The sequence below is a fragment of the Anolis carolinensis genome, chromosome 3 (genome assembly GCF_035594765.1).
Source record: "Anolis carolinensis isolate JA03-04 chromosome 3, rAnoCar3.1.pri, whole genome shotgun sequence".
In the NCBI taxonomy this organism is placed as follows: domain Eukaryota; kingdom Metazoa; phylum Chordata; class Lepidosauria; order Squamata; family Dactyloidae; genus Anolis; species Anolis carolinensis.
The window spans coordinates 54,160,164-54,186,082 of record NC_085843.1 but is presented as its reverse complement, the minus strand read 5'-3'; the positions used below and the strand labels follow the sequence as shown (position 1 = coordinate 54,186,082).

General features: G+C 39.1%; 1 protein-coding gene and 1 long non-coding RNA gene across 2 annotated transcripts in view; one reads left to right on the top strand and one right to left on the bottom strand.

The window, feature by feature from the left end:
* Positions 1–936: 936 nt before the first annotated feature.
* cd247 (CD247 molecule) overlaps positions 937–25,919 on the bottom strand; it is a 45,075-nt gene continuing 20,092 nt past the window's right edge. The window contains exons 2-8 of the mRNA XM_003219127.4: positions 7,120–7,223; positions 6,289–6,342; positions 5,313–5,399; positions 4,721–4,756; positions 4,094–4,150; positions 3,313–3,348; positions 937–2,499 (exon numbers count right to left, since the gene is read on the bottom strand). Coding sequence (XP_003219175.1) covers positions 2,431–2,499; positions 3,313–3,348; positions 4,094–4,150; positions 4,721–4,756; positions 5,313–5,399; positions 6,289–6,342; positions 7,120–7,223 — 443 coding nt within the window. The 3' untranslated portion in view covers positions 937–2,430. The remainder of the gene's footprint in view (positions 2,500–3,312; positions 3,349–4,093; positions 4,151–4,720; positions 4,757–5,312; positions 5,400–6,288; positions 6,343–7,119; positions 7,224–25,919) is intronic.
* On the top strand, positions 19,552–22,762 carry LOC134297405 (uncharacterized). Its single transcript, XR_010004134.1, has 2 exons — positions 19,552–19,648; positions 22,529–22,762. It is a non-coding gene; the product is annotated as an uncharacterized LOC134297405 (long non-coding RNA).

Below are 25,919 nucleotides of genomic sequence, written 5' to 3'. Positions count from 1 at the left end.
GGATCCCGTCCCATCCCTCCAGCTTGTCCACGGGTCTAATCCTGAAGGTCCCCAATCGCCTTCCATACTATCATTGCCAGTGGCACCCAAATCCTCCCTTACACGAGTCCATTCCATGTCATCCTCTTCCGAGCTAACCATCTCTTCCTCCATTCTCTCAGTAAACCCCTCAAAAGAATCCTCGTCAGATGGTTCTGCAAAGATATCTCGCAGCCGCTTCCTTTCTCGCTCCTCGAGAGTATCTGACTCTCGAGGAGTCTTACGCCCACGTCTCCCAGTAGTAGAGCCATGAGGCTCAACCATAACACATAATGAATACCTAATTAACAGAGGCATGCCTGTAATATATTAACTGTTTGGGAACAAATCTAAACAATGTAGTAACAATTCACTAGAACACACTTTGCACATATATGGGCTGCCTGTAATTATAAATGAACAATTAATTGTGTTATGTTAGGAGATCATAAGTTTATTTAATTGTATTACACTGAGTTTTCTAACAACTGGTTTACATTTTTTTGGTAGTCTACATTTTTTTTTGTTTTTAGAAAATACAGTATTCACTGCTATAGATGCATGTGCAATCTGCATTACAAAATAACTTGTTTCATTACCAATGTTCAGAATAAAACAGCATGGACCCAATGTCCTACCTGAAGTCACTAAGGAAAGTGCTGTGTATGCACCCTTGTCCTGTGTTAAATTTAGAGTTTTTGTTTTAGAAGATTTAGATGCAATTGCTAGTCCCAACTGGAGCAGACCAATTGAATCAACATAAATGTTGATTTATTCAGCAATGATTTTTACTATAGTTGGGACTAGCAATTGGATTTAACACTTACAAAACTCTTCGGTTTATAGTTTTTCAGTATGAATTAGGAAAGCAATTCAATTTTATCTAGAATATTGACAAGGAGAGAGAAAGGCGAGAACAATTACTGTATAACTTTTATTTAAAATACACAGAATATTGAAGTTTCAATTATTTCAATTAAAACAAAATACATTTTTAACTAAAATCTTAGTCACTCCAGGTTTAGAAGTGTACTTTTGAAAGACTGAATGTAAGCATGAAGACAGAAAAAAACAGCTTCTTTCTCTATTACTAGTTCCAGCCATAGCTGGTTTAGTACATATACAGCACCAATCTCGCCCTGCAAGATGCCAATCCAACAACAAGCAGAAACAGGAAACACCATTATGATCAAGAGAGTTCTTCACAAAGGAGTTTTAAGGTTAGTTTTTGCTTTCTATAGTAACGAGCTCACCTCTCTGGGTGCATCTACACTGTAGAATTAATTCAGTTTGACACAACTTATGGAATCCTGGGATCTGTAGTTGGGTGAGGCACCTCCAGTCTTTGGCAGAGAAGGCTAAAGCCCTTGAAAGGCTAAGGCCCTTAGAAAATCCATGAATCCATAGCACTGAGCCATGTTGGTGAAAATGGTGTCAAACTGAATTCCTTCTACAATGTAGGCGCGTCTGTCTTTGTTGATGGTGCAACATGAGCGTCAGAATTATTTTTGGACCAATTTGCCAGACACACACAGGCAGCAGAATGGATACATACTCTGCATTGAAGATATAGCAGTTCATATGAAAAGGCAATAGATTACCCCCAAAAGAATTTATTTATAGAATGTATTTCTCACAATAGTACTCTGAATTAAGCATAACAAGGTTGCCATTGATTGGTTTTGATGGCATAGCCTTTCTAGTCTCTCACACTACAATCCCAAATACATTTACTAGCATACATGGAAACTTAATTCTGTATAAATATGAATAGGATTATGTGGTTGGCATGAAATACTTCTTAATCACCACATTTGCCCTGAAAATTTAGTTTGTTCAATGCTACTCAAGATTCTGTCTTAATCAGGATTTTAAGCTGATTAATGAACTCTGTTTCCAGTGCAACCTGTGGGCCAAAATATCTGGAGGGCACCCTGTGGAGGCATTTATTTCTGGCTTCTCTGTAGAATCTGGTGAAGGGCAATAGCCAGGCCTTGTTGTAATACGCCCAGCCCCAAATCCATTGCTACTTCTTACAAATAAAAACATTGTACAAGACGATACCAAATCTACAGCAAAAAAACCAAACAAACAGTCTCCAAATTCCCGATGGTAAAGAATTAAGCACCTGTTGCATAAAGAATTATATTTTTGGTTTTGTGTATGCCTATTTAGCTTCAAATAACTCTTCCCACATAAGGGAAGCAGCAATTATAGCTTCTGCTCTTAAAACTGAGCTGGAGTATGCATATACAATGGGTTGATATGTACATTTTTACAATCTGAAAGTTGAAAGTTGGTTAGGAAAAGGAGCTCTCATTTTTGTGCTTCCAGCACAGATGAAACCGTCATCTTGAGTGGCGATCAGGATTCTGACTAGAAATAGTTCCTCTTGTCTTTTATCAACTGCAGCTAATAAGGAGTCTGCATTGGTTGCATTTGAAGGACATCATAGGTGTCCTTTGTGGCAGCGCTGAGACCCTGATTAAAAAGAAGAAAAAAGACCCTGATGTGAGTAGAAAATGACCACATAAACCATTTTATCCTTTTGTCTAGGAGCTCTTTTGGGCTGAGCCCTTAATTAGGTGCAAAACATCCAATACTTTGCTTATACCCAGGATATTTATGATGTGATATTGATATCTCTAACAAAGCATAAATCTTACGTACAGAAAGATAGGAAAATATTGCTATTTGCCTACTTTTTGTGTTAGCTGGGTCAGGAATAGAAGTAGAGCTAACTACAGCTACCTGAGGGTAAGTTATTCCCTCCTCTGCTGACAGTGCTGTGGGTTTTGTTGGCACTCTGTTTTCAGTCTGAAGACTGAGAATAAGACTTCATCTGCTTCTAGCGGTATTGAAACCCCATTATCCATCACTTTGATGTGGGCCATGGCTGATGAGTGCTGCAGTCCAATAGTACTTGTAGTCTAGTCCCCAGATGTTTTGGACTTCCATAAATCCTAACAGCTGGTAAAATGGCTGGGATTTCTGGGAGTTGTAGGCCAAAACACCTGGGGACCTACAAGTTGAAAACCACTGGTCTAGAGCAATCTCCTCTTAGATAGCCGAGAATGAAGAAAGAGGCACTGATATAGCTTTTTCCCAAGTATAGACAAATGAACAGCACAATCAGTGTGCATTCATAGGCAAGCAACCCTTCCTATATCCAGAGTCGGCTCCAAGGTTCAAGGCAGTTGTTGCAGGCCCACCATCTTTGTTCTGATCATTTTCACAGGATTAGTGTCAGGGGTTTTTTTACGTGGAGACAGGAAACTGCTGTCTGAACCTTACCTGATAAACTGCATCATTGCCTTTGCCACGACGCCTCTGAAAAAAAGAAAAGGCAGAGATTAATAGACAGGCAAGCTGCCTCTCAAGAGTCTGTTACTTCAGTGCTGATAGCCACCCACCCATGGCTCGTTCTGCTAAAGAGCGCTTTCACCCAATTGTCTCCGTGCTGTCTTATAAGTAGTTGCAGCACAACCTGACATGTCTGCCAAAGGATCAGAAAATAGAAATAAGAAAGCACAAGAGTACCAGAGAAACAGCAACAATGAAAATGTTTTGGAACACGTGCATTTCTGCTTTTGTATGGGATGATACTACAGTAGAGTCTCACTTATCCAACGTTCTAGATTATCCAACACATTTTTGTAGTCAATGTTTTCAATACATCGTGATATTTTGGTGCTAAATTTGTAAATACAGTAATTACTACATTGCATTACTGCGTATTGAACTACTTTTTCTGTCAAATTTGTTGTATAACATGATGTTTTGGTGCTTAATTTGTAAAATCATAACCTAATTTGATGTTTAATAGGCTTTTCCTTAATCCCTCCTTATTATCCAAAATATTCGCTTATCCAACGTTCTGTCGGCCCGTTTATGTTGGATAAGTGAGACTCTACTGTATAAGTTTATGTTGGAGCCTTGAAAAATAACATTTTTGGATTACAGTACCCAGAATCCCAAAATCCAGGGACTGAAGCTCTGTATATTTGTCTATAAATGATTGCAAAAATCACTGACTAAGGGCTGTGTATCCAGAATAGCAAGAAAAACCACTTACCTCTCCTTTCTTCCCAATTTCACTGTATGCTTCACCCATCTTATCCCTCTGTAGAGACTGGCCATAGGGAAAAAATCAGAAATTACTGTCAGTATATAAAAAATTGTATCCTGTTTTCCTTTATGATCTACCACTTAAGTTGATGTCCAGTGTGTTTCTAGCTCCTCTAAGCCGATATTGAAAGAATAACCCGTTTGAGGGATATGTGAGTGAACATAAAGCTTTTACTTCAAGTTTCTTTTAGTTCACTTTAGTTCACTTCACTTAGGGGCAAAATAAAGTAAAATTGTTTCCATACTTCCACAGGGTATTTGAGAAGAAAAAAGTTTCTGGGTTATTTTCAACATTTTTTTTAAACCCCAGGGCCACTCCTTCCCCAACTGTAAGGTAGATGGAAATAAGACATAAAGATATGGATGTTGATACTCAAAGAAAATTTCATTTGCACTCATCTAAATCAAGAAAGGAATAAGGTAGTTTTGTGACAACTGTTCGCTCCTGCTGCAGAGATCACAAAACTAGTGTTTTGAACTATTGAGGACGTAGAAAAAAATGACACACACCTCGTCATCACAAAACAAAAAGTGAAATACTTTTCTGAAACAGGCAATTCTTGGTTTCACTTACACTGTAAACTCTGTCCTGAGGTTTATTTCTTCTGTGCTGAAACGGAAGGGAGAAAAATATTTCCTCAAGTACGTTTGGGAACAAATTCAAAATACATTTTGATGAAATATGTGATGCATTCTGGGAAGTTTACTACGTTTCAGGTCTCACCGCTACCACATGTGAAACCATTCAGTCTTGCATTGCCATGACATGCCATTTAGGAAGACTTAATACCCTGTTTCCCCCAAAATAAGACAGGGTCTTATGTTAATGTTTGCTCCAAAAGATGTTTTAGAGCTTGTTTTCAGGATCATTCTTATTTTTCCAAACTGACTTTTTAAATGAACTATATCTAGGGCTTATTTTTGAAATAGGGCTTATATTTTGAGCATCCTCAGAAATGCTGAAAAATCATGATAGGTCTTATTTTCGAGGTAGGTCTTATTTTGGCGGAAACAGGGTAGTACTAGACTGATAGCATTCGCCAATGCACAAGCAACTGTGTCAAGATGTCTGCCTGAACTACAATGACCTATTAATGCACAAATATGCTACAAAAATGAGAAAGGACTGGATTTAACAAAAGAAGAGGGGAATTGACAAGACATACCTGGTTTTTCCCTCCCATTTCAATGTCATTGTTTGTCTTTTTACCGCCCAGCGAATCATATTCATCTCTGCGTCCAGAAGACAATTTCTGATTTAAAGAAAAAATGAAGGAGATGGGACACACCAGAATGGTAAGCTGCAGCACTTTTAGACTTCAACAGAAGAAATTCAACAAGCCACATTCTGGTATTCTAAAACCATCTTGTGAAAAGCAGGGTGCAGTCCGAAGCAGGACCCTCCTCTTCCGCTGCTCTCTTTTTCACATCTGCAGCAAGAGCCGGACATGTTGTGGTCATCTTGTGAGTGTGTGAGAGAGAGCTTTCTGTGTGGCTAACACTGACAGTGGGAATGAAACCACAGCAACAGCATAATGAAAATTGTTCAACAGGCCACGTTCTTCATCTTTCTCTAAGCGTTAGAGCAGCTGGCTCTTACTAAGAAAGGAAATAGAGTCAGCCACAGCTGCACTGTGTGAGCTGCATGTAAAGTTACGTCTTCCTTCCAGCAAGACTCAACTCACAGCTCTAATTCTAAGAGGGGAAATGGGGTGGACCTTGGTGAGGTGGGTTCCTTTTCTGCAGAGGATAGTGCTGGAGAGAAATCCTGTGTTTCTCACTCACTCACTCTTCACAAGATGGAGGGTGCTTGTGCTGTCAGTGATCTTCCCATAGGAAAGCAAATGGTCACTGTATGATCAGATTGCTGGACTAGATAGACCTTAATCCAGTGCATCTCTTCTTATGTTCATGAGTTCTAATATGCTAGTTTGGCAATGGTTCCTGATCCATGGAATGACGCAAGTACTATATGTCATAAGAAAGATAAGCCTCCTGACCCACTATTAACACCTCCAATGGCAGAAATACCTCTGTTTGCTAAGTTTAGACAGACTCAGGAAATCTGCCATCCAAATCCCCACATTTCTGTAGTTTTCACCAACAGTCGTAGTTAAGAAATATAAGAAATTTGCAACTTACATTATATATGGTATCTGTGTTTTGAGATGTGCGTTCAGAGTGGCCTTTGCTTAACTGGAAAACACAAAGATTGTCATATAAGTGTGCAAGTGGGAGAGTTTGCATTTAGATGTATACAATGGTGCATCGTGTGGAACAAGTGAGTAGGGAAATGTTCTCTTCCCTCCTTTGTAACGGTAGAATCCAAAGGCCATCCAATGGTTCTTTATATGGCACATAGCTTCAGTGTCACAAGTTGCAGTGATGAATCCTGACCTGAATGTTTTCGAAAATGGATTGAAGAATGGGATTGACAGTCGCTGCTAGTCATGATAGAGATATATTATTTCTAGTACCACAAGGAATTTTCAGTAGAGTGCCACCTCACATGTGCAACTAGCTCACCTCAACTGAAGATGAAGCTAAATATTATTTAAGGAAGGAACTAAAGGCATAATTTCTTTCATTGTTTCTCAGTTCTAGGTAGTTCATAAAACAAATGACCCATGATTCTGAAATCATCCAAGACACAAAATTTGGAAGTTTTATCTTTTGAGAAGGTGAATATTGTTGTGTGCCTTCAGACTGTTTCTGAATTATAGTGACCCTAACTAAGATAAACCTATCATAAGGTTTGGCTTGCCATGACCTTCCTCTGAGGCTGATAACATGCAACCTGCCCAAGATTTCCCAATGTGTTTCCACAGTCAAGTGGGGATTCAACTCCTGCTCTTTCACAGTCCTGTTCTAAAACTCAGACTATTATGACACACTGGTTTTAAAACCTCCCTGAAGGGAATTCTGGGAATTGAAAACCCCAAAGCAACTTTTCCAAGCTCTACCGTGACTCACCTTTGTTTTTACAAAACAGGCTGTGATGACAATAGCATAAATTAGGAGGATCCCGTCCAAAATGTAACATAGTCTTGGATCTGCCAGTCCTAGTGCATCAGCATCTGCATAAAATCATCACATGTTAATCATATAGTGCACTTTGTACCAAGTCAGATCATTGCTCTTTGCAATATTGGTTTTTTATATATAATTTTTATTTATAGATTTATCATTCAAAATGTGTAAGTATACATTCTTTCCTCTTTTTACAATATCTTAGACAAGGGAGTATGCCATATTGCGGGGGTCCTCAAACTTTTAAAGCAGAGGGCCGGTACATGGCCCCTCAGAGTGTTGGGGGGGGGGAGGTGGACTATAGTTTGAAAAAGAAATATGAACAAATTCCTATGCACACTGCATATGTCTTATTTGTAGTGCAAAAAAACCCCTGAAAAAACAATACAATATTTAAAAATAACGAACAATTTTAACCGACATAAACCTACCAGGATTTCAATGGGAAGTGTGGGCCTACTTCTTGCTGTTGAGTTAGTCAAGGTAATTAGGATTGTTGTTGTTACTGTGTGCCTTCAAGTCATTTCAGACTTAGGGCAAGCCAAAGTCTAAAGTAGGGTTGGGGGCTAGATAAATGACCTTTGAGAGCCACATCCGGCCCATGGGCCTTAGTTTGGAGACCCCTGCCATATTATATACAATCCAACAATAATAGAAAAAATCAAACACATCTTTAAGCATATTTCTTATCAGTTTTTAACATTCAATTACAACGTGTACTACATATATACATGTTTTATTTCATTATTATTATTATTATTATTATTATTATTATTATTATTATTATTATACCTTTTTCTCCCTCTTCCCCTTACCCTTATTTTGTGCCCCCTTCACCAGGCCCAACCAACTCATATTGTTTCACAAGTCCAAAATTTCATTGCTTCTGTTGCCGGCTTATACTCTTTTCCCCCATTTAAATTATACTCAATAAATTTTCCCCATACAGTAGAGTCTCACTTATCCAACACTCGCTTATCCAATGTTCTGGATTATCCAACGCATTTTTGTAGTCAATGTTTTCAATATATCGTGATATTTTGGTGCTAAATTCATAAATACAGTAATTACTACATAGCATTACTGCGTATTGAACTACTTTTTCTGCCAAATTTGTTGTATAACATGATGTTTTGGTGCTTAATTTGTAAAATCATAACCTAATTTGATGTTTAATAGGCTTTTCCTTAATGCCTCCTTATTATCCAACATATTTGCTTATCCAACATTCTGCCAGCCCGTTTATGTTGGATAAGTGAGACTCTACTGTATTTTCCAAATATGTTTGTTTCAATATTCCCTTTTAATTTCAATATTGCAAGTCAGCTTGTTATTAATAGCTATGTTCCAAATTTCCCTGTACCATTCTTCTAATTTAATTTCCCTTTTTTTCTTTCCAGTTTTTTTGCTATTAGCAATTTTGCTACTGTTATCAAATTAGAAACCAACTCTTTGTCCTCTTGTAAGGGAATTGTATTGCCATGCATAAGTAATCATGTTGATTTAGGTGTATTCTCTATCTCTATTTTTATTATTGCTCTTATTTCTTTAAATATCATTTCCCAAAAAAATTGTATAATTTTACATGATCACCACATATGAAGATATGACCTTATTTCCTGACAGCCTCTCCAATACTGATCCATGGTTGTTGTTTTCTTTAAATCAATCTGATTTAATCTAATGGGAGTTAGGTACCACCTCCATATCGTTTTGTAATATTTTTCCTTAATTCTTATGGACATATTTTTTAGTAAATCTCATACTCCATATCCTTGCCCATTCTTGATTATTCACTTTTCCCACAAGTATACTTCCCATGCTTCCTTCAGATGAACTTGTTCCTGTTCATCCATTAATAGTAGTTTAGAGATACAGTAGAGTCTCACTTATCCAAGCTAAACGGGCCGGCAGAAGCTTGGATAAGCAAATATCTTGGATAATAAGGAGGGATTAAGGAAAAGCCTATTAAACATCAAATTAGGTTATGATTTTACAAATTAAGCACCAAAACTTCATGTTATACAACAAATTTGACAGAAAAAGTAGTTCAATACGCAGTAATGTTATGTTGTAATTACTGTATTAATGAATTTAGCACCAAAATGTCACGATATATTGAAAACATTGACTACAAAAATGGCTTGGATTATCCAGAGGCTTGGATAAGCGAGGCTTGGATAAGTGAGACTCTACTGTATTGCTTATTGTACCTTTTAATGTTACATTCTCTTCTTTAATCTCCCTTTGAGTTATCATCTTTTCTATTTTTGTATATTCCCTATCCCCATTATACTTTTTCCTTAAATCACTTGACAATTTCCCCCAATTGTAAATACTTGTACCACTCTATATCTCTTCCTTTTAATTCATCTTTTATACTTTCCATATTTACCAGGGGTCAAACTGAAAAAAAGTACCAAATTTATAGTGAAATTAATTGCTACTAACAGAGCAATTCTACCTGCTGTTTCAAAGAGCTTCAGAATTGGATGGTGAGTATGCCGTCACATCCAGGCACCTTTTTAAGCTTTAGGATGTGCTTCTTCCTTTGCCCAGATGAACTGCGGGGGCCTTACTTAGAAGCTCTGGAAATCCCAGTAACCAAAGGCACTTCAAGTAGAACAATCCAACAAAATTTTATTTTTACAATGTCCTTGGCAGACTTGGCACTTGTAATTAAAGTTGCAAATAAAAACAGTCAACTTATAAACCTTGTAGATGTTCCTTGCTTGCTTTTGCCCTTTAGGTTGCTAGGTTAACTTCCACCAAAAGCAAAGAGGTCCAGAGATCCTCTTCACCCTAGCTCTGAGCTGCTATCAAAAGATCTATAACTATCTGAGCTCAAAGCTAGTTTTTGAGGCGAAGTCGGTAGGGCTTCCTCCAGTGGCAAAGAACTCCGAAGATGTTCTCTGCCCCAGTGCCAAAGCTATTAGAAAGAACTGGTCTTTCTCCTATCGATGCTTGGCACTGGTTTTAAAGACAGGTCAATTGTTAGTACTTATGATGGCCTTTTCAGAGTTGGCCTGGCTTGGCCACACAAGCACATCTATGATGTTTCTCCTTCAGTCTAGAAGGCAGAATGGTCTTCTCAAAATGGAGCCTTCTATCCCCAGGAAAAGGGGTGGTCTCCAGAACAAAATGATACATTTCAAGCCTATAGCAGCAAGGCTTTGCAAACTGGCTATAAACTCTGCTAATATCCTAACTTATCAAGACTGCTGCAGAATCTGCAGCAACCCTGGAGCAAATGCAAACAGGTGCTATTTTCTATAACTATGAAAAATGCAAACCAAACTTCTGGGGGACGGAACAGTGAGAAATAGTGTATGGCTTCCCGAAAATATGGCTGAGCAATTATTTATATCCTAGTTTCAAGAGTTATGTTCCAATGCTCACACCACCACATCACACTGGCTCTTCTTTTTATATTAGCCTTGTTTATATAAGAAAAAGATAAGTCTAGCCGTGTCCAATTCTGGGGGTTGGTGTTCATCTCCATTTCTAAGCCGAAGAGCCAGCGTTGTCCGTAGACAAGTTCAAGCACATGTGGCTGGCATGACTGCATCGAGCCCCCCCCCCCCCCCCGCCCAATATCTGTCTCTTAACTATTGCAGTTATATTTGAACCAAATAAGAGTTCAGACTTCATTGTGAAGGAGAGGAAGCCTATGCACTAGAGATAAAATCAACTTCAGCACCTGATATCAGTGCAGGTAGTTCCCTCAAACATTTGTGGTAGTTGGTGTGGTTACTCTCAATGTTTTCATCTCCCTTCATTCAGGGCTGGGCGCTGTGCCACTTTCTACAGGAAATATATTTTCACTAACGGTGATAGTCACAGTATTAAAAACAGACAAGTTGCATGCAGGGAGGGATTCCCTGAAATATTTTATTGCCTGGGGCAAAGGACAAGATGGTGGGCCTCACCCATTCATTGTTCAGAAGCTGACTAGTGACAATGGGATGGCATTGCCCACCATGGCAGAGGTCAATGGACCAATTTAGGGAAATAGGACAGGTACGAAGGAAGATACATGCCTTTGAACTGTGGTGTTGGAGGAAAATCCTGAGAGTGTCTTGGACCGCAAGAAGATCCAACCAGTCCATCCTCCATGAAATAAAGCCCTACTACTCACTGGAGAGAAAGATATTAAAGGCAAAGATGAAGTACTTTGGCCACATAATGAGAAGACAGGAAAGATTGGGGAAGATAATGATGCTGGGGAAAATGGAAGGAAAAAGGAAGAGGGGCCGATCAAGGGCAAGATGGATAGATGGTATCCTTGAAGTGACTGACTTGACTTTGAAGGTGCTGGGGGTGGCGACAGCTGAGAAGTAGCTCTGACATGGGCTGGTCCATGAGGTCATGAAAAGTCGGAAGCAACTGAACGAATAAACGTCAGCAACAAACACTGCAAACACAGCTCTGTCCTCCTACTGAGAAGAATAGACCAGGACGGGAGAAGGCTAGGAGTAACAGCCAAGAAGTCATCATCACTGCCTTTCAACATCCGTGGCCTGTGACAGTTGCCCTACTCTGCCCTGTTTGCATGTGGCCTTTTAAGCATGCAAGAGGACAAGGAAACTGCCAGCTTGTTTTCCTCCCCTTGTAAAAAAATATTTCTACAACTTGCTGAGAATTGAAAAAGAAGTCTTCTGAGAAACCAAGAAAGGGAGAAACAACAACGGAAACAACTGCCTAATACCATGGAAACAGGAGCAAGCAAGGAGGCTTCTTCCTAGTCACGTGAGTCCTTAAAGATGAACAACAGCAGGAGAGCCAATGACTCCTTGAAAGTCTAGGTGAAGAGGTGAATGCTGAAATCTCCTCAAACGCCACGGCAGCCATTCATAACGGTTTCATATCCTTGGGGAAGAAGGGGGTTTGCAGCTTCATCAAAAGCACTCAGCAGCACTCAAGGAAACAGAGAGAGGGAGCAAGAAGTCAAGCAAGAGGGCTTTCCCAAGGGGACCTGAGGAAATCTCGCAATGATAGGAAATGAGAATTGTCTTCAACACAAATGCAATTCTCATTTCCTAAAGCTTCATCAACTATTATGCAATGCAGAGAACTTGGTCTGTGTTAAGCTTATTCATGACTCTTTCCTTGTGCTCTCATCTTATCTATTTTGAATATTTAGCCCTCCATCCAGAGAGTTTCAGGACAGGATGTAAAAATGAGTAAAGCGATTATGCTTATGATGTATTTACATCCCGCTTTTCCTCCTCTACCAAAGGAGACTCAAGGCAGCTATTTACCCCAGTTTACACACGCATCTATCTATCTATCTATCTATCTATCTATCTATCTATCTATCTATCTATCTCTCTATCTATCTATATTAATACAAATGCAACACAACTAGTCATTTTTTAAAAATGGCTAAAAGCTTTTTGTTAAAAAAGATCATTTACTAATTTAATGCAAGGCAAACATTTCAACATTGTGCCAAAATGCACCTGCCTAGACATTTTGCTTTCCGCTTGTATACAGTATTTGACAGCTTAATAAATACCTTCACTTTAGTGAAGCTATGGTAGTTCAGACAGAAATGAGGCAAACATGATTGGATTTACAATAGAGTTGCAATGCCTGTTTATACTGAGAAAAAAAGTAAAGGAGAGTCTACTTAGGAATGCTTTTGGAGAGAAGATGGATAAAAGGAATGGTGCAATACCTGTGAACCAATACAGAGCAACAACAATATGAAGAGTAGTGTGAAATATAGCAAATATCAATGCCTTAATGAGACAAGAGAACAAATGTCACAGATTCAAACAGAAGGATTCGGCCATTTGATATATTAATATAACATAGCCATTGAATGACAGACAATGCAGCTCTTGCAGTAAGGAGGATTTATTTGGTCCATTATATGAAAATCTTACTATGTTTTTCCTGTCTTTTAAAATACACACAGAAATGCACACAATCAATATTTTTCATTCCTAATATATTGTTACAGTATTTTTAAAAGCAAAAATAGAAAAATCTTTCTAAGTGGCCACTTGCACATTGCTAGTTAATTTGCAACATGCAAGAGGGAAAGGTTTATGTTAGAACAACAAAAAAATTTTTACACTGAAGCAGCATAGCACAAATAGATTTGCAGGGCTCAATTCTACTTCTCTTCAACAAAGCTTAAATATCTGCATGCCAGCCTATGCTACGCTGAGCTATATGCCCTTCCCTGGCTTAAAGAAAAGCCCCGGAAGCTCCCACACACAGCCACTCCATGCGTCACGGCAAGCTCAGAATGGCTACATCCCCATAACTAGACATGTAATGAGCACAACCGTGTTAAAACCTCTGGAGCATCATGGCAATCTCAGTGCTGGTGTTATCATTTTGCATTTGGCGATGGAGATTCTTCAAGTCTACCTGCACATCACTATGTATGAAATGGCTATGCCGGTTGGCTTCGGGGTCTTTTCAGTATGTTGGGGACGGGAGCTTTGGAGGCCTCAGAGAGGAAGGGAATACCAAACTGGTGGCACAGCAGTTTAAACCGCTGAGCTGCTGAACTTGCTGACTGAAAGATCGGTGGTTCGAATCCAGAGAGCAGGCTGAGCTCCCGTTGTTAGCCCCAGCTTCTGCTAACCTAGCAGTTCAAAAACATGCAAATGTGAGTAGATCAATAGGTACTGCTCCAGTGGTAAGGTAACAGTGCTCCATGCAGTCATGCCAGCCACATGACCTTGGAAGTGTCTACGGACCACACAAGCTCTTCAACTTATAAATGGAGATGAGCACCGACCCCCAGAGTAGGAAACAACTAGACTTAATGTCAGGGGGAAACCTTTACCTTTACCTTTACTATAGAACCCAAAAAGGACAGAACTCCAGTCTAAGCGTAGCTTGATCCCTCATATCTGAAGATACAGCCAAGATGCAAAATTGCATGTTTCCAGATAGTAGCTGCACACTGCAAGCAGAAATATGGGTTTTTCACAAATTAAGTAGTAGATGCTCTTTTTAGCACACAGTCCAGACGGCAGAAGTTTAGGTCAGTAGGTCATCCCTAAACTTCATGCTTCATGATCTTTTTATTGTAAAAGTTCCTGAAGGACAACAACAACCGAAATAATGTGGAAGCAAACCTTCTCTCTCTCCACACACACACACACACACACATGTTGTGTTTTTTGCCATAGTGCTGGTCAATTAATGAAAGGTGATTTGTATCATTGTATGGTGTTTGTTCTGCTCTCACACAGAGAGTGAGAATGTGGCCAGAATATGTTGCAGCGACAAATATATATAGAGAGAGAGGGGGGGATTCAAAAGTAGCTTCCCCTATACTGGTCTCAGCACCAGCCTAACAATTTGATCTGCTTCCACAAAGATAACTTTAACTAATTTTTAGAGACAGGCCTTTTACCAACAACAAAAAAATCTTTAAAAGGACTACAAAAACGAATCTCTTCACTAACCGCGTGCATGCACTGAGGCTTCTATCTAACAGTCTTTTCAAAATGTGATGCAGTGTTCTACTTACATTTCAAAACTTCGAATGTGATCACAGAAATTCCTTTGACCAGAGTGAGGGATGCTGCAGCTGTTAAAGCATCACCTGCGATGGTGAAAGCAATTACAGGAATCATATCTGAGAGAACATCCCCCATTTTTAAAGAAGAAGAAAAAGACCTAGGCATTAGATGGCTGACATGGAAGTACTGCTCAGTAGCTGAAAAATAGCGTAAAATCTGAAGACTGCCTCATAAAAACATGGATATATTTCATTGTGTGTATAAGCTCTGAGCAGCACAATACACTGTGGTTTCCTAGAGCTCATACAGCAAATAAAATTGCAGCAAAATAGGAATATGAACAGTGATGGTCACAGAATGCTATCAATAGGAGGGTTTATGACCCCCACAAACTGAAGGGGTTTTCATTTTCATAGGTTATACTGCCTTTTGTATTGGATTTTTAACTTCCTACCTGCAACACTGAGACAGGTCAGGAAACAATACCAATAATATTCCTGATAGCTGAGTTTATTTATTTATTTGCTGCATTTATATCCCGTCCTCCTTACACCAAAGGGGACTCAAAGCAGCTTAAAAGTTATATGTACATACAATATACTATATTATTAGCTTAGCACAATATTAGTATCATATATTACTATATTGTACTAGACCGCTATACTGCAATATTATTAGTAATATTGCATGAAGTATATAATATATAGTTATTATATTATTATATTGTATTATTATTAGTATTATATTGTATTACAATACTATGTTCAATATTATGTGTACTAACAATATATTATATTATTAGCATTGCACAATATTAGCATTGTATATTACTATATTGTACTAGACCACTATACTGCAATATTATTAGTAATATTACATGTAATACATAAAATTATTATATTGTATTATTATTAGTATTATATTGTATTACATTATAATATTAATATTATATGTATATACAATATATTATTTTATTAGCATACCACAATTTTAGTAGTGTTACTAGCATTCTTTAGAATTTATAGATAAAATGCCAGATGGGTAAATGGAAGAATAAATGAAACTGTATGAACTTTCTAATTATTATTATATTGTATTATTATTAGCATTATATTGTATTACAATACTATGTTCAATATTATGTGTACTTACAATATATTATATTATTAGCATTGCACAATATTAGCATTGTATATTACTATATTGTACTAGACCACTATACTGCAATATTATTAGTAATATTACATGTAATACATAAAAATATTATATTGTATTATTAATAGTATTATATTGTATTACATTATAATATTATTATCAATATTATATGTATATACAATATATTATATTATTAGCATACCACAATATTAGTACTGTTACTAGCATTTTCTAGAATTTATAGATAAAATGCCAGATGAGGAAATGGAAGAAATAAATGAAACTGTATGAACTTTCTAATAAACATTTGAGCACAAATGAGCACATGCCATATTGCATTCTCTGCATGGCTTTCTACTATTTTGTTGAATTTGAATGTGGTCAAATGGGCATAGACAACACCAATAGTAGAAAGTTTTTTTTATTCTGTCAAACTTGTCAACAGATGTGTAGTTAAGGAAGAGGCTGTAAAGAGTGGTGTAGTTCTTCCTCCCTATCCTTTCATATGATCTCAAATTTAGATGCTGTTTGATATGATAATCTGTTGAGTTACAATGTATGGTGTTTTAGCTATATTTTTGTGCATCTAGTTTGCCTTTGCACTTTGAATCCAGTTTGCAGCAATTGAGATAAGACAGGAGGAAGGAGTGAAAACAGCAGGAGGAAAAGGAAACTGGGATATTTCAAATACAGCTGAAAAATGAGGCTTAATTGGGACTGTCCCTAGCGAATCAGGACAGTTGGAATGTATGCTAGCATGTTTGAGGTATTGTCACGATGCATAAAATCTATTTCATCTATGATGGCTGTTTCATATGTGCAGAAGCAGCGCCTGACATTTCTGTTACAGTATTGGATGATCAGCATTGTGTGTCAATTAAGATATCCAAATCATATTCTCATTTCACCTTCCTATTCACAGGCATAAACACACACACATCAACCACACCTTGGTTTCTACGAGACTGATAGTTATCTAGACTGCACCTTCTCCAACAAATACAACAAATGACTTATTTGTTAGAAGAAGAAGAATTTACCAAAAAAACATGTAAAATATTTCAAAAACATATTATCCTAAATATTAAAGAACACTAGGGGGGAAGTATTAAAGATTAATATAATTATCCTGCCAGATTCTATGGCTTTCGAGCATTATGTGCTTCTCTCGTTCAAGGTATCCAAAGGGATCACAGTGCGCTGCAAACTTTTTTCCCCAAAACACTACAAAAACTTTATTATTAAAAAAAATCCTGCTGAAGCCATAAATAGCCCCCAGTCCATGTTGTAGCATACTCATATATCATATCTGTGTTCATTGGGCTACATACTACAGATGAGGATTAGACTACGTGGAAACCAGAAGTACAATTCAAGCACACACATCTTATACAGATGAAATTATTATAACTATTATATTCATTTTATACAAATTAAACATACAAGTCAGAAGCATACTCTTTGTTGCATTTAAGATTGTTGTTGGGAAGTGAGCTGGAAATGTCCTCCTGCTGTGTCCCAATCACTGGCTGGACAGCTCTTAAGATAGATTTTGGAGTCATGTGGGGAGACAAAACCTTACTACACATTCATAACTACATCCGTGATGTTAAGTTCTTTTTGCAATTGTGGTTGTTGTAGTGCGCCTTCAAGTCATTTCCAACTTACGGTGACCTTAAGGCAAGCCTATTATGGGTTTTTCTTTGTAAGATTTGTTCAGAGCGGGACTGGCATTGTGTTCCTCTAAGCCCAGAGAGGATGGTTTTCCCAGGGTCAACTAGTGGGTTTCCATGGTCAAATGGGGATTTAAGTCCTGGTTAGCTTTAAGCTTAAAGCTAACCTTAAAACTGGCATAGACACTAGAACTGGGAAGCCCTGGCCCGTGAATGCTGTAACTGGAGGTCAGCTGTGACCAGCAGTGCTGTGGAATTTGAAGAGACACGAATGGAGGGCGAAAGAGAGAAATGTGCCAAGAGGAAGCATGTCAAGCCAACTGGGATCGCCTTCCATCTGGAAACCGATGTCCTCACTGTGGAAGAACATGCGGCCCAAGAATAGGGCTCTACAGTCACCTACGGACCCACCGCCAAGACACTGCACTTGGAAGGCCATCATGCTCAGACAACAAGGGATCGCCTAACTAACTAAATCCTGGTCTCCAAGGTCTTAAACCAACATCCAAATAACTACATCACACACTGCTCTTTCTAAGCGTAGTATTTGTTGTTATTTCATCATTGTCAACAACATATTCAACAATAATAATACAATTTTTTATTGGGACAGAGTAGTGTTCAGTATGCGTCCCGTCATCCATACAAACTAAGCTTGCCTACTCCTGAAAATATGAAGGTCTATATTGGAAGAGGAAACTTCCTAGCCGGGGGGGGGGGGGGGGGGGGCAGTGGACCTACCTCACCCCAACAGGCACCATCATTTGTGATGCTTCCACATTTTGACAACTATGTGATCAACAGCCGTGGCAGCAGCAACAACAACAACCTTACCCTCATTAATATTATTCTTCAGAAAAATTTTGTTCCTCTCCATAATTTCAGGAGCACAACTCTGATCTCAAATGAGATGCGCAACCCACTCTATTTTGATATTAAAACATTTTTTTTCATTTTGGGAGCTTGGAAATTGTTTAGGTATCAGAGGTGTCTTTGACACATGTCATCTATGTACACATATTGCTCAGCCTTTGTTCTCTCAACGACTAACAGAGAACTACCCTGGGTTTCTGGAGTTTGCATATGAGACAAAGTAGAAACAGCAAGCAAAAGTCAACATTTTGCCCCCCTTTCTGGATGCCAAAACCACCACAGCCGCTCTATCACCTCCCCCACCTCTACCACAGCAGGAAGAAGACATGCTAAAACTTCAGCACAGTCAAAGCTGTGTCTTACCATCTCTGAAATCACTCTTATGAGAGAGTTTTGCTGTTGTTGCTAACTGCTCTCAGGTCAAGTTCAATTTATGGTGACTCCATGAATGGCAGACTGCAAGTCACCCTGTCATCATCACCTGCTTTGCTCAGGTCTTGCAAACTCAGGATCACGGTTTCCTTGGCTGAAAATGAACAAAATCTGGCTACCAGTATTAAAAAACTCTAAAATCAAAACAATAGATGGGAACCAACACTCTGAGGGCAGAAGACAGCTAATGACTGAACAAAGGATGCCCCCAGGCAAGAGACAAAATCTTTCCAATGCTAATTAGGGTGATTAACTGAAACATTAATGCTGGCTTCCCAGTGACAAAGGACTCTTGCCACACCCTGGACTCTACACAGATATATATTCTTTCCTTTCCTTACTTAGTTTATCCATACCTCACAACCTCTGAGGATGCCTGCCATAGATGTGGGCAAAACGTCAGGAGAGAATACTTCTGGAACATGGCCACACAGCCCGAAAGACATACAACACCCTGTGATCCCGGCCATGAAAGCCTTCGACAACACAATATCAAATCAGATTTTTGATGATCCTTCAGCAATCATGCCAGGATTATATATTAATTATAGCAGTGGTTCTCAACCTGTGGGTCATAACCCCTTTGGGTGTCAAATGACCCTTTCACAGGAGTTGCCTAAAACCATTGGAAAACACATATTTCTGATGGTCTTAGGAACCAAGACACCGTTAACTTTTTCCCATCCCTGTGCTTCCTAGAGGGCTCTTCTTCTTCTCTGGAGGGAAGTGGTGACATCACTCAGCCCTGCCCTCTCTGCCCCTCCACCATTTTAGGAGGAAGAGATGGGAGCGACAGAGGTGAGGTTTGCTTTGAAGCCAAGAAGGAAGAGGGAGGAGGAGGAGGAGGTGAGAAGGGAGAAAGGAGAAGGGGGGGGGCAAGGGAGGGGGACCAGGATGGGAGGGCAGGGCTCAGAGAGGGGTGGAGTGGCCCTTTCATGGCTGAATCCCAGGGAGAAAGAGAAGTAGCAATGAAAATGCATCCTCCATATCAGATATTTACATTACGATTCATAACAGTAGCAAAATTACAGTTATGAAATAGCAACAAAAATAATTTTATGGTTGAGTGTCACCACAACCTGAGTGACCGGCTTAAAGGGTCACCGCCTTAGGAAGGTTGAGAACCATTGAATTATAGTACGTATTTCCTTTCATTGGCAGATGAAGACATTTTTATTTAAGCAAGCTCTAACTGTATAAGCAGGAGTAGATGTTTATTGGGTATGTTTTATATCTGTTTAAACTTTTGTATGTTTGTAATTTCTTTTAAAATGTATTATATGAATGTAATTGTTTTAACATTGTGTTGTACATGTTTTAACTTATTGTTTTTGGAAGCCACCTTGAGTCCACTCTGGGAGAAAGGAGACACATAAATTACATTTTTTTAAAAAAATCAGTGCCAACAATGAAAATGAAGGAAAATGCTGGTTTTTCCATTTTTCATCAAAATATGTCAATTCTTTTCTCTTCTACACGCACATGCTCAGACAACCTTGAATAAAAAAATTCTCCCAGGAGAGCAGCATTGAACAATAACTGATAAATACAAAAGTGTGTTTTGAAAAAAAAGAGATCAAGTAAGGCTAATTATATCATTTGAGGCAGTGCTCAAATTAAAGTCATGTCCCTCTTGTACTTTTTCCACAACTAAAAACTTCATTTCCAAGGACCATGTCTAACATAAAGGGGTGGACATGAAGGCACCTTACCTTGCTGCCTTCTCTGCGTTTCTCCCCCTTAATCTAATCCTTTGCTGCTCTTCTTCTGATCTACTAACTGGACTTTTTTCTTCTTTCTCTTATTTTTGTTCTATTCTGCCTGCCTCTGCAAGTAGCCTAACCCTTTATAGCTTAATTGAATTCTCCAACCAACCTTTTTTTTCTTTTCAGATTCTCCTCCTGTTCCCTTTTTCATCTTTCTCTTTTTTTAGAGAAAAAAGACTACAGAGAGGTTTTCCCATTTTCTCTCTTTGATAAGCATAAATTGCATCCAACTGAAAAATGGGGCACCAGGGAGGAAATCATTGGAATGCCTGGTTCCTAGAGTTTCTGAGAGAGACACAATGCTCTTATGAAACCCGAAACAGGCAAGCCTGGGCTGAGAGGAAACTGATCTAGGAGATAACATTATCGCATCTCCCTTCTGTCTACACAGCACCTGCAACACTCAGCAGGGGGTTATTTTTTATTTTTCAAAGCATCACACTCCTGGAGTTCAGTCGTAACTTTCATGCTGTTTGAGAGAGTGAACTGAAATTAATGAAAACACATGTACCAGCAAGGGGTTTTTGCTTCCACCTCCTCCTCTCTCTCCTACATTTTGTCTCATCAGAAATAAGGAATATTTGTTAGAAAGTGTTTTAACTTTTTACTAGAGCAAAAGGAAAAGAGACAGATCATTCTTAACCAGAGGGCTCCTCCAGATAGTCCAACAGTTCCAGTAAATGTCAGACAACTCTGTTCCTGGAATTCACACATTGTAATGATTGTTTCCATTCTCACCTAAAATATACCAAGTTTTGTCAGGTTTTTTCCCCTACCTGGTGTGTAACTGATTGTAGTGTGGGATGGGCTTCCTTTTCTCCCTATCATGCTCTCCATGAATTCAATGCTCACCCCCGTTCCTCCCCATATGCCCATGGTCATTGTCTCACACATTTAATTGTCAAAACTCTCATTGCAGTCAAAGTGTTAAGGTACAACACCACTTTAGTGCTATAACTTCAAAAAGAAAGAGGAAGGAAAGGAAACATTTAGTCCAGTATCTGGAAATGAAGCAAAGAAAGGAAGCTCATAAGAAAATTGCCATGAAAAACATTACACTCCCAATTCAACATGTAATCATTGGGACTTCCCAGGCATTCGGGCAGATAATGGATACAGATGTGGGAATTTACCACTGCCTATAACGGAGTCTCCTGGTACAACCTACATCCGATTAGCTGTGGCTAATTCCAGAAATGCAAAGGAAACAGAGTGGGAGAAGAGCAACTCTTTCTGGATAGTTCAGAAATTCCAAGTACAGACACAACTCTTGCCAAATTCTAAGAATTTTGGCCAATATGGAAAAGCACACAGATATTACAGGTTGCTACTCATGATTTAAGGAAAGAAAAGAATAGCACTGGTAATGCATCAAAAGGAATGCTTACTGATGTCTTTTCCCTAGTTTGTATTATCTTCTTCCCACTATTTTCTGTATATAGCATGTGGAGATAGCATCATGCTTTTCCATCCTACCCACAAAGCACTCTTCTCATTCCAAACATCTGTTGTACAAAATGTCTGTATAGTGTTAGTGTCTATATGCATGAAATTCAGTCTGAATCACACGGCCAATTCCAGAATTTTACATAGAATATAAGATTTGTTAATTTGAGACAGCATGCACAGAAAATCTGCGTAGGGATGGAAAGCAGGACTGCATGTGCTATCTCCACCCTTGATCTTCACACAATCATGGGAATGATTAATTGGAGCCTACAGTCATCTTATACATGGAGAGATTCTGAAAGCAGAGATGACAGAACTTGGAAAATTGGGTCAGAATTCTCTATTGTGCTTTAGACTTACTTAGTAGAGGTGCTAAAGAACCCTGCTAATAAATTGTTAAATTGTGCAAAGACATGCATCGGATCCTGCTGTGCATCAGTTCTGGTGTACAATGGTTATTTTGCTAGATTCCCTACACAGTAACAGAAACCAGCTTCTCTATTTCTTGCAGATTAAGTCAACTCATGAAGACTGAAGTTTCCAAGTTTTTAGACCACGGTTTCCAGAAATCCCTGATGAAAAAGGACGCTGGCTGGAAAACTGGAAAACTTAAGTGTAAAAGCTACTTTCTTGAACTGGACCACGAGGAATCTCCCATCACTATGGGCACAGGCCATGGGGATGTGGGATTCTGGGGAATTTAGCCAAAATGTGACTTTTCTAAATGCTGATTATATTTCAGAAAGTAACTTTTCTAAATTCTATCACAATCACATGGGGGGACCACATACATGTACTGTGTACCTGCTTATATTCTGTTCACTCATTCCATTGTACACATGTAGTTTCTCTGTTGGAAAAACTGAGTGACTAAGTCATACCTACACAAGTCAGGTTATATGTTCATTCACAATGCATCCATGCACAAGTAATAACCACATGTCATGTCTGATGGGTCCAGAGATAGAACAAACACAACTGCTAAATGGGAAAGCATGGTGTGCCTGCTGGTCCCAATCCTGATCCTAATGTGACTGCTTCTCACATATCCCTAGAAGCAACTGTACGACATTAATGGTGAAATGTTTTACATTATGCATGGGCCCTCTTTCATTACCATCATATGTGCTGGCAGACGCACATTTAGCAAGGGGGTGCACACTCATATAATTAGAATTGTAGCATTATATAGTCACAACCACCTTTCTTTATGCTGTAATGCTTCTAGAGGTGTAAAGGTCCCCGTAACCTCATGTAGTTCCGCAGAAGGAAAGAGAATCTGGGGGCCTTGCACTTTCTTAGGCAGGTGTGAGAACAGCTACATTGGCTTCAAAATTCATTATCTGTACTACTATTAAAACACAAAAGTCTCACCCTCTTTTGAACTTGGCTACCTAATTGCTACATTTAAATTGCCCAGTTTTAATGAGCTCCAACAGTGTTGCACCTCAGACCTGAAGCCACCTATGACCAGAGTATCACACAAGAGTCCAGAGTAAAGGCAAACAGTTTATTATAAAAACACACAAAAGATATATAGTAAAAAGCAGGGATAAGGAAAGAAAGTGGAGAAAAGTCAGCAATCAAATGTCTCTTGTAAATCCAAAAGCAAGGCAGTTCAATAATAGTCCCAAAATCCAAAAGCAACATAAGTCCATAAGGATGCACAACATGTACACGCAAAAACTCCCAGAACACTTGAATCCCAAAACCAAAACAGGAACTAGAGAACCCATGCCTGGCTGTAAACTTGAAAGCCATGTTGCCTGAACTGAAGAGCAGAGTGCCCATTCTTCTTCATTCACACAGTCGTTTCCAACTCTTCGTGACCTCATGGACCAGTCCATGCCAGAGCTCCCTGTTGGCCGTCACTGCCCCCAGTTCCCTCAAGGTCAAGCCAGTCACTTCAAGGATACTGTCCATCCATCTCGCCCTTAGTCGCCCTCTCTTCCTTTTTCCTTCCATTTTCCCCGGCATCATGATCTTTTCCAAGCTTTCCTGTCTTCTCATGGTGTGGCCAAAATACTTCATCTTTGCCTCTAATATCCTTCCCTCCAGTGAGCAGCCGGGCATTATTTCCTGGAGGATGGACTGGTTGGATCTTCTTGCGGTCCAAGGCACTCTCAGGATTTTCCTCCAGCACCAAAGTTCAAAAGCATCTATCTTCCTTCGCTCAGCCTTCCTTATGGTCCAGCTCTTGCAACCATAGGTTACTATGGGGAATACCATTGCTTTAAATATGTGGACCTTTGTTGCCAGTGTGATGTTTCTGCTTTTCACTATTTTATCGAGGTTGGCCATTGCTCTTCTCCCAAGAAGTAGACATCTTCTGATTTCCTGGCTACAGTCTGCATCTGCAGTGATCTTCGTGCCTAGAAATATAAAGTCTGTCACTGCTTCCATGTTTTCTCCCTCTATTTGCCAGTTATCAATCAGTCTGGTTGCCATAATCTTGGTTTTCTTGATGTTTAACTGCAGCCCAGCTTTTGCACTTTCTTCTTTCACCTTGGTGATAAGGCTCCTCAGCTCCTCCTCACTTTCAGCCATCAGAGTGGTATCATCTGCATAGCTAAGGTTGTTAATGTTTCTTCCAGCAATTTTAACTCCAGCCTTCGATTTGTCAAGCCCTGCACGTGCCCATCAGTTCCTAATAAACATACATGAAAGCATTACGTCTCCCCTGGAATTTTTGCTTCCCATGAAGTCATGTTGACCTACGAAGCTGACTATCTGCTTGAATTTGCAGGCGAGCCTCCTGGCTTAGGTCACTGTCACCAGGTGCATTCCCATGAGAATTTCTCAATAATGCGTCTTTGCTAGACTCCTTATCTGGAAAGGATTATTCTCCCATGACTGGCCTTGAAGGCCTTGAGGTTCAAAGACAATGACATTCTCAGGCCCTGCATCTGTGTCTGTCTCTCTGTCTAAAGCAGTTTCACTTTCTGGCTCTTCATGAAAATGAATCCCAGGGCCTTCATCAGAATGAATCCCAAGAAAGCCCACAATCCCATCTGACTCTAAATCATCAGTGAACCCATCAAACCCTACCTGCTGTGACTGCTGCTGGACTACAACAAAAAGCCCTTCTCAAATCCCGACAGAAAAGCAAATCTTGGTTAATTGTAACCATGGATAGTATTGATAATTACATAAATCGTAGACATCGTTAAGGTCTTATACAGGGATTGCATGAAAGCAGGGGAGAAGTATGCCACTAGTCCATCAACCAAAATTAGGAATCCATTGCATCATGTCCACATCTAATTTTAAGGCTCAATCACACGAGGCTAGTAAACTGAAATTACAGCAGCATAAATGTGTATTTGGCTGGAATTTACAAAATCCTTAGAATAACTGGAACAAGCCATATGTATCACCACTTTATGATTCACCTGATGTGCACCACAAGGCCCTATGCACACTACCCTAATGCCATAACAAGTCTTCTGTTTCAAGTATAATTGTAAAAGGAACCTGCAGGAAAAGTGTTTATTCCTCACAAATGAATTGCAGCAATTTGTTTCCAGCAGTCAGGAAAAGAGATCTATTTAAACAATTCCTCTCTTTCTCTGCTATTGTGCTGCCATTTTGTATATTTTATACGGCTGTGGTCAATAATTCTGGAAGACTATCATTAATTCCATTATGCCATTCAACCCTATAATTCTGAAACCATAATTAAATTTTCACAGTGTTATATTGCACATTTTTAGGAAAATAGGTAATGTAAAGGGATTATTTAGCCTTTTAAAAAGGCAGCCAAAATTTGTCGGAGACTCTTTTTTTCATTTCTTTAGAGTGGTTTAACTGAACAGTTTTTGAAACATTTTCCTGTCATTTTCTGTGCATTCAATGAACACATGGAGGGTAGGGGAGCACTGTAGCAGTGTGTTTTCCTCCCT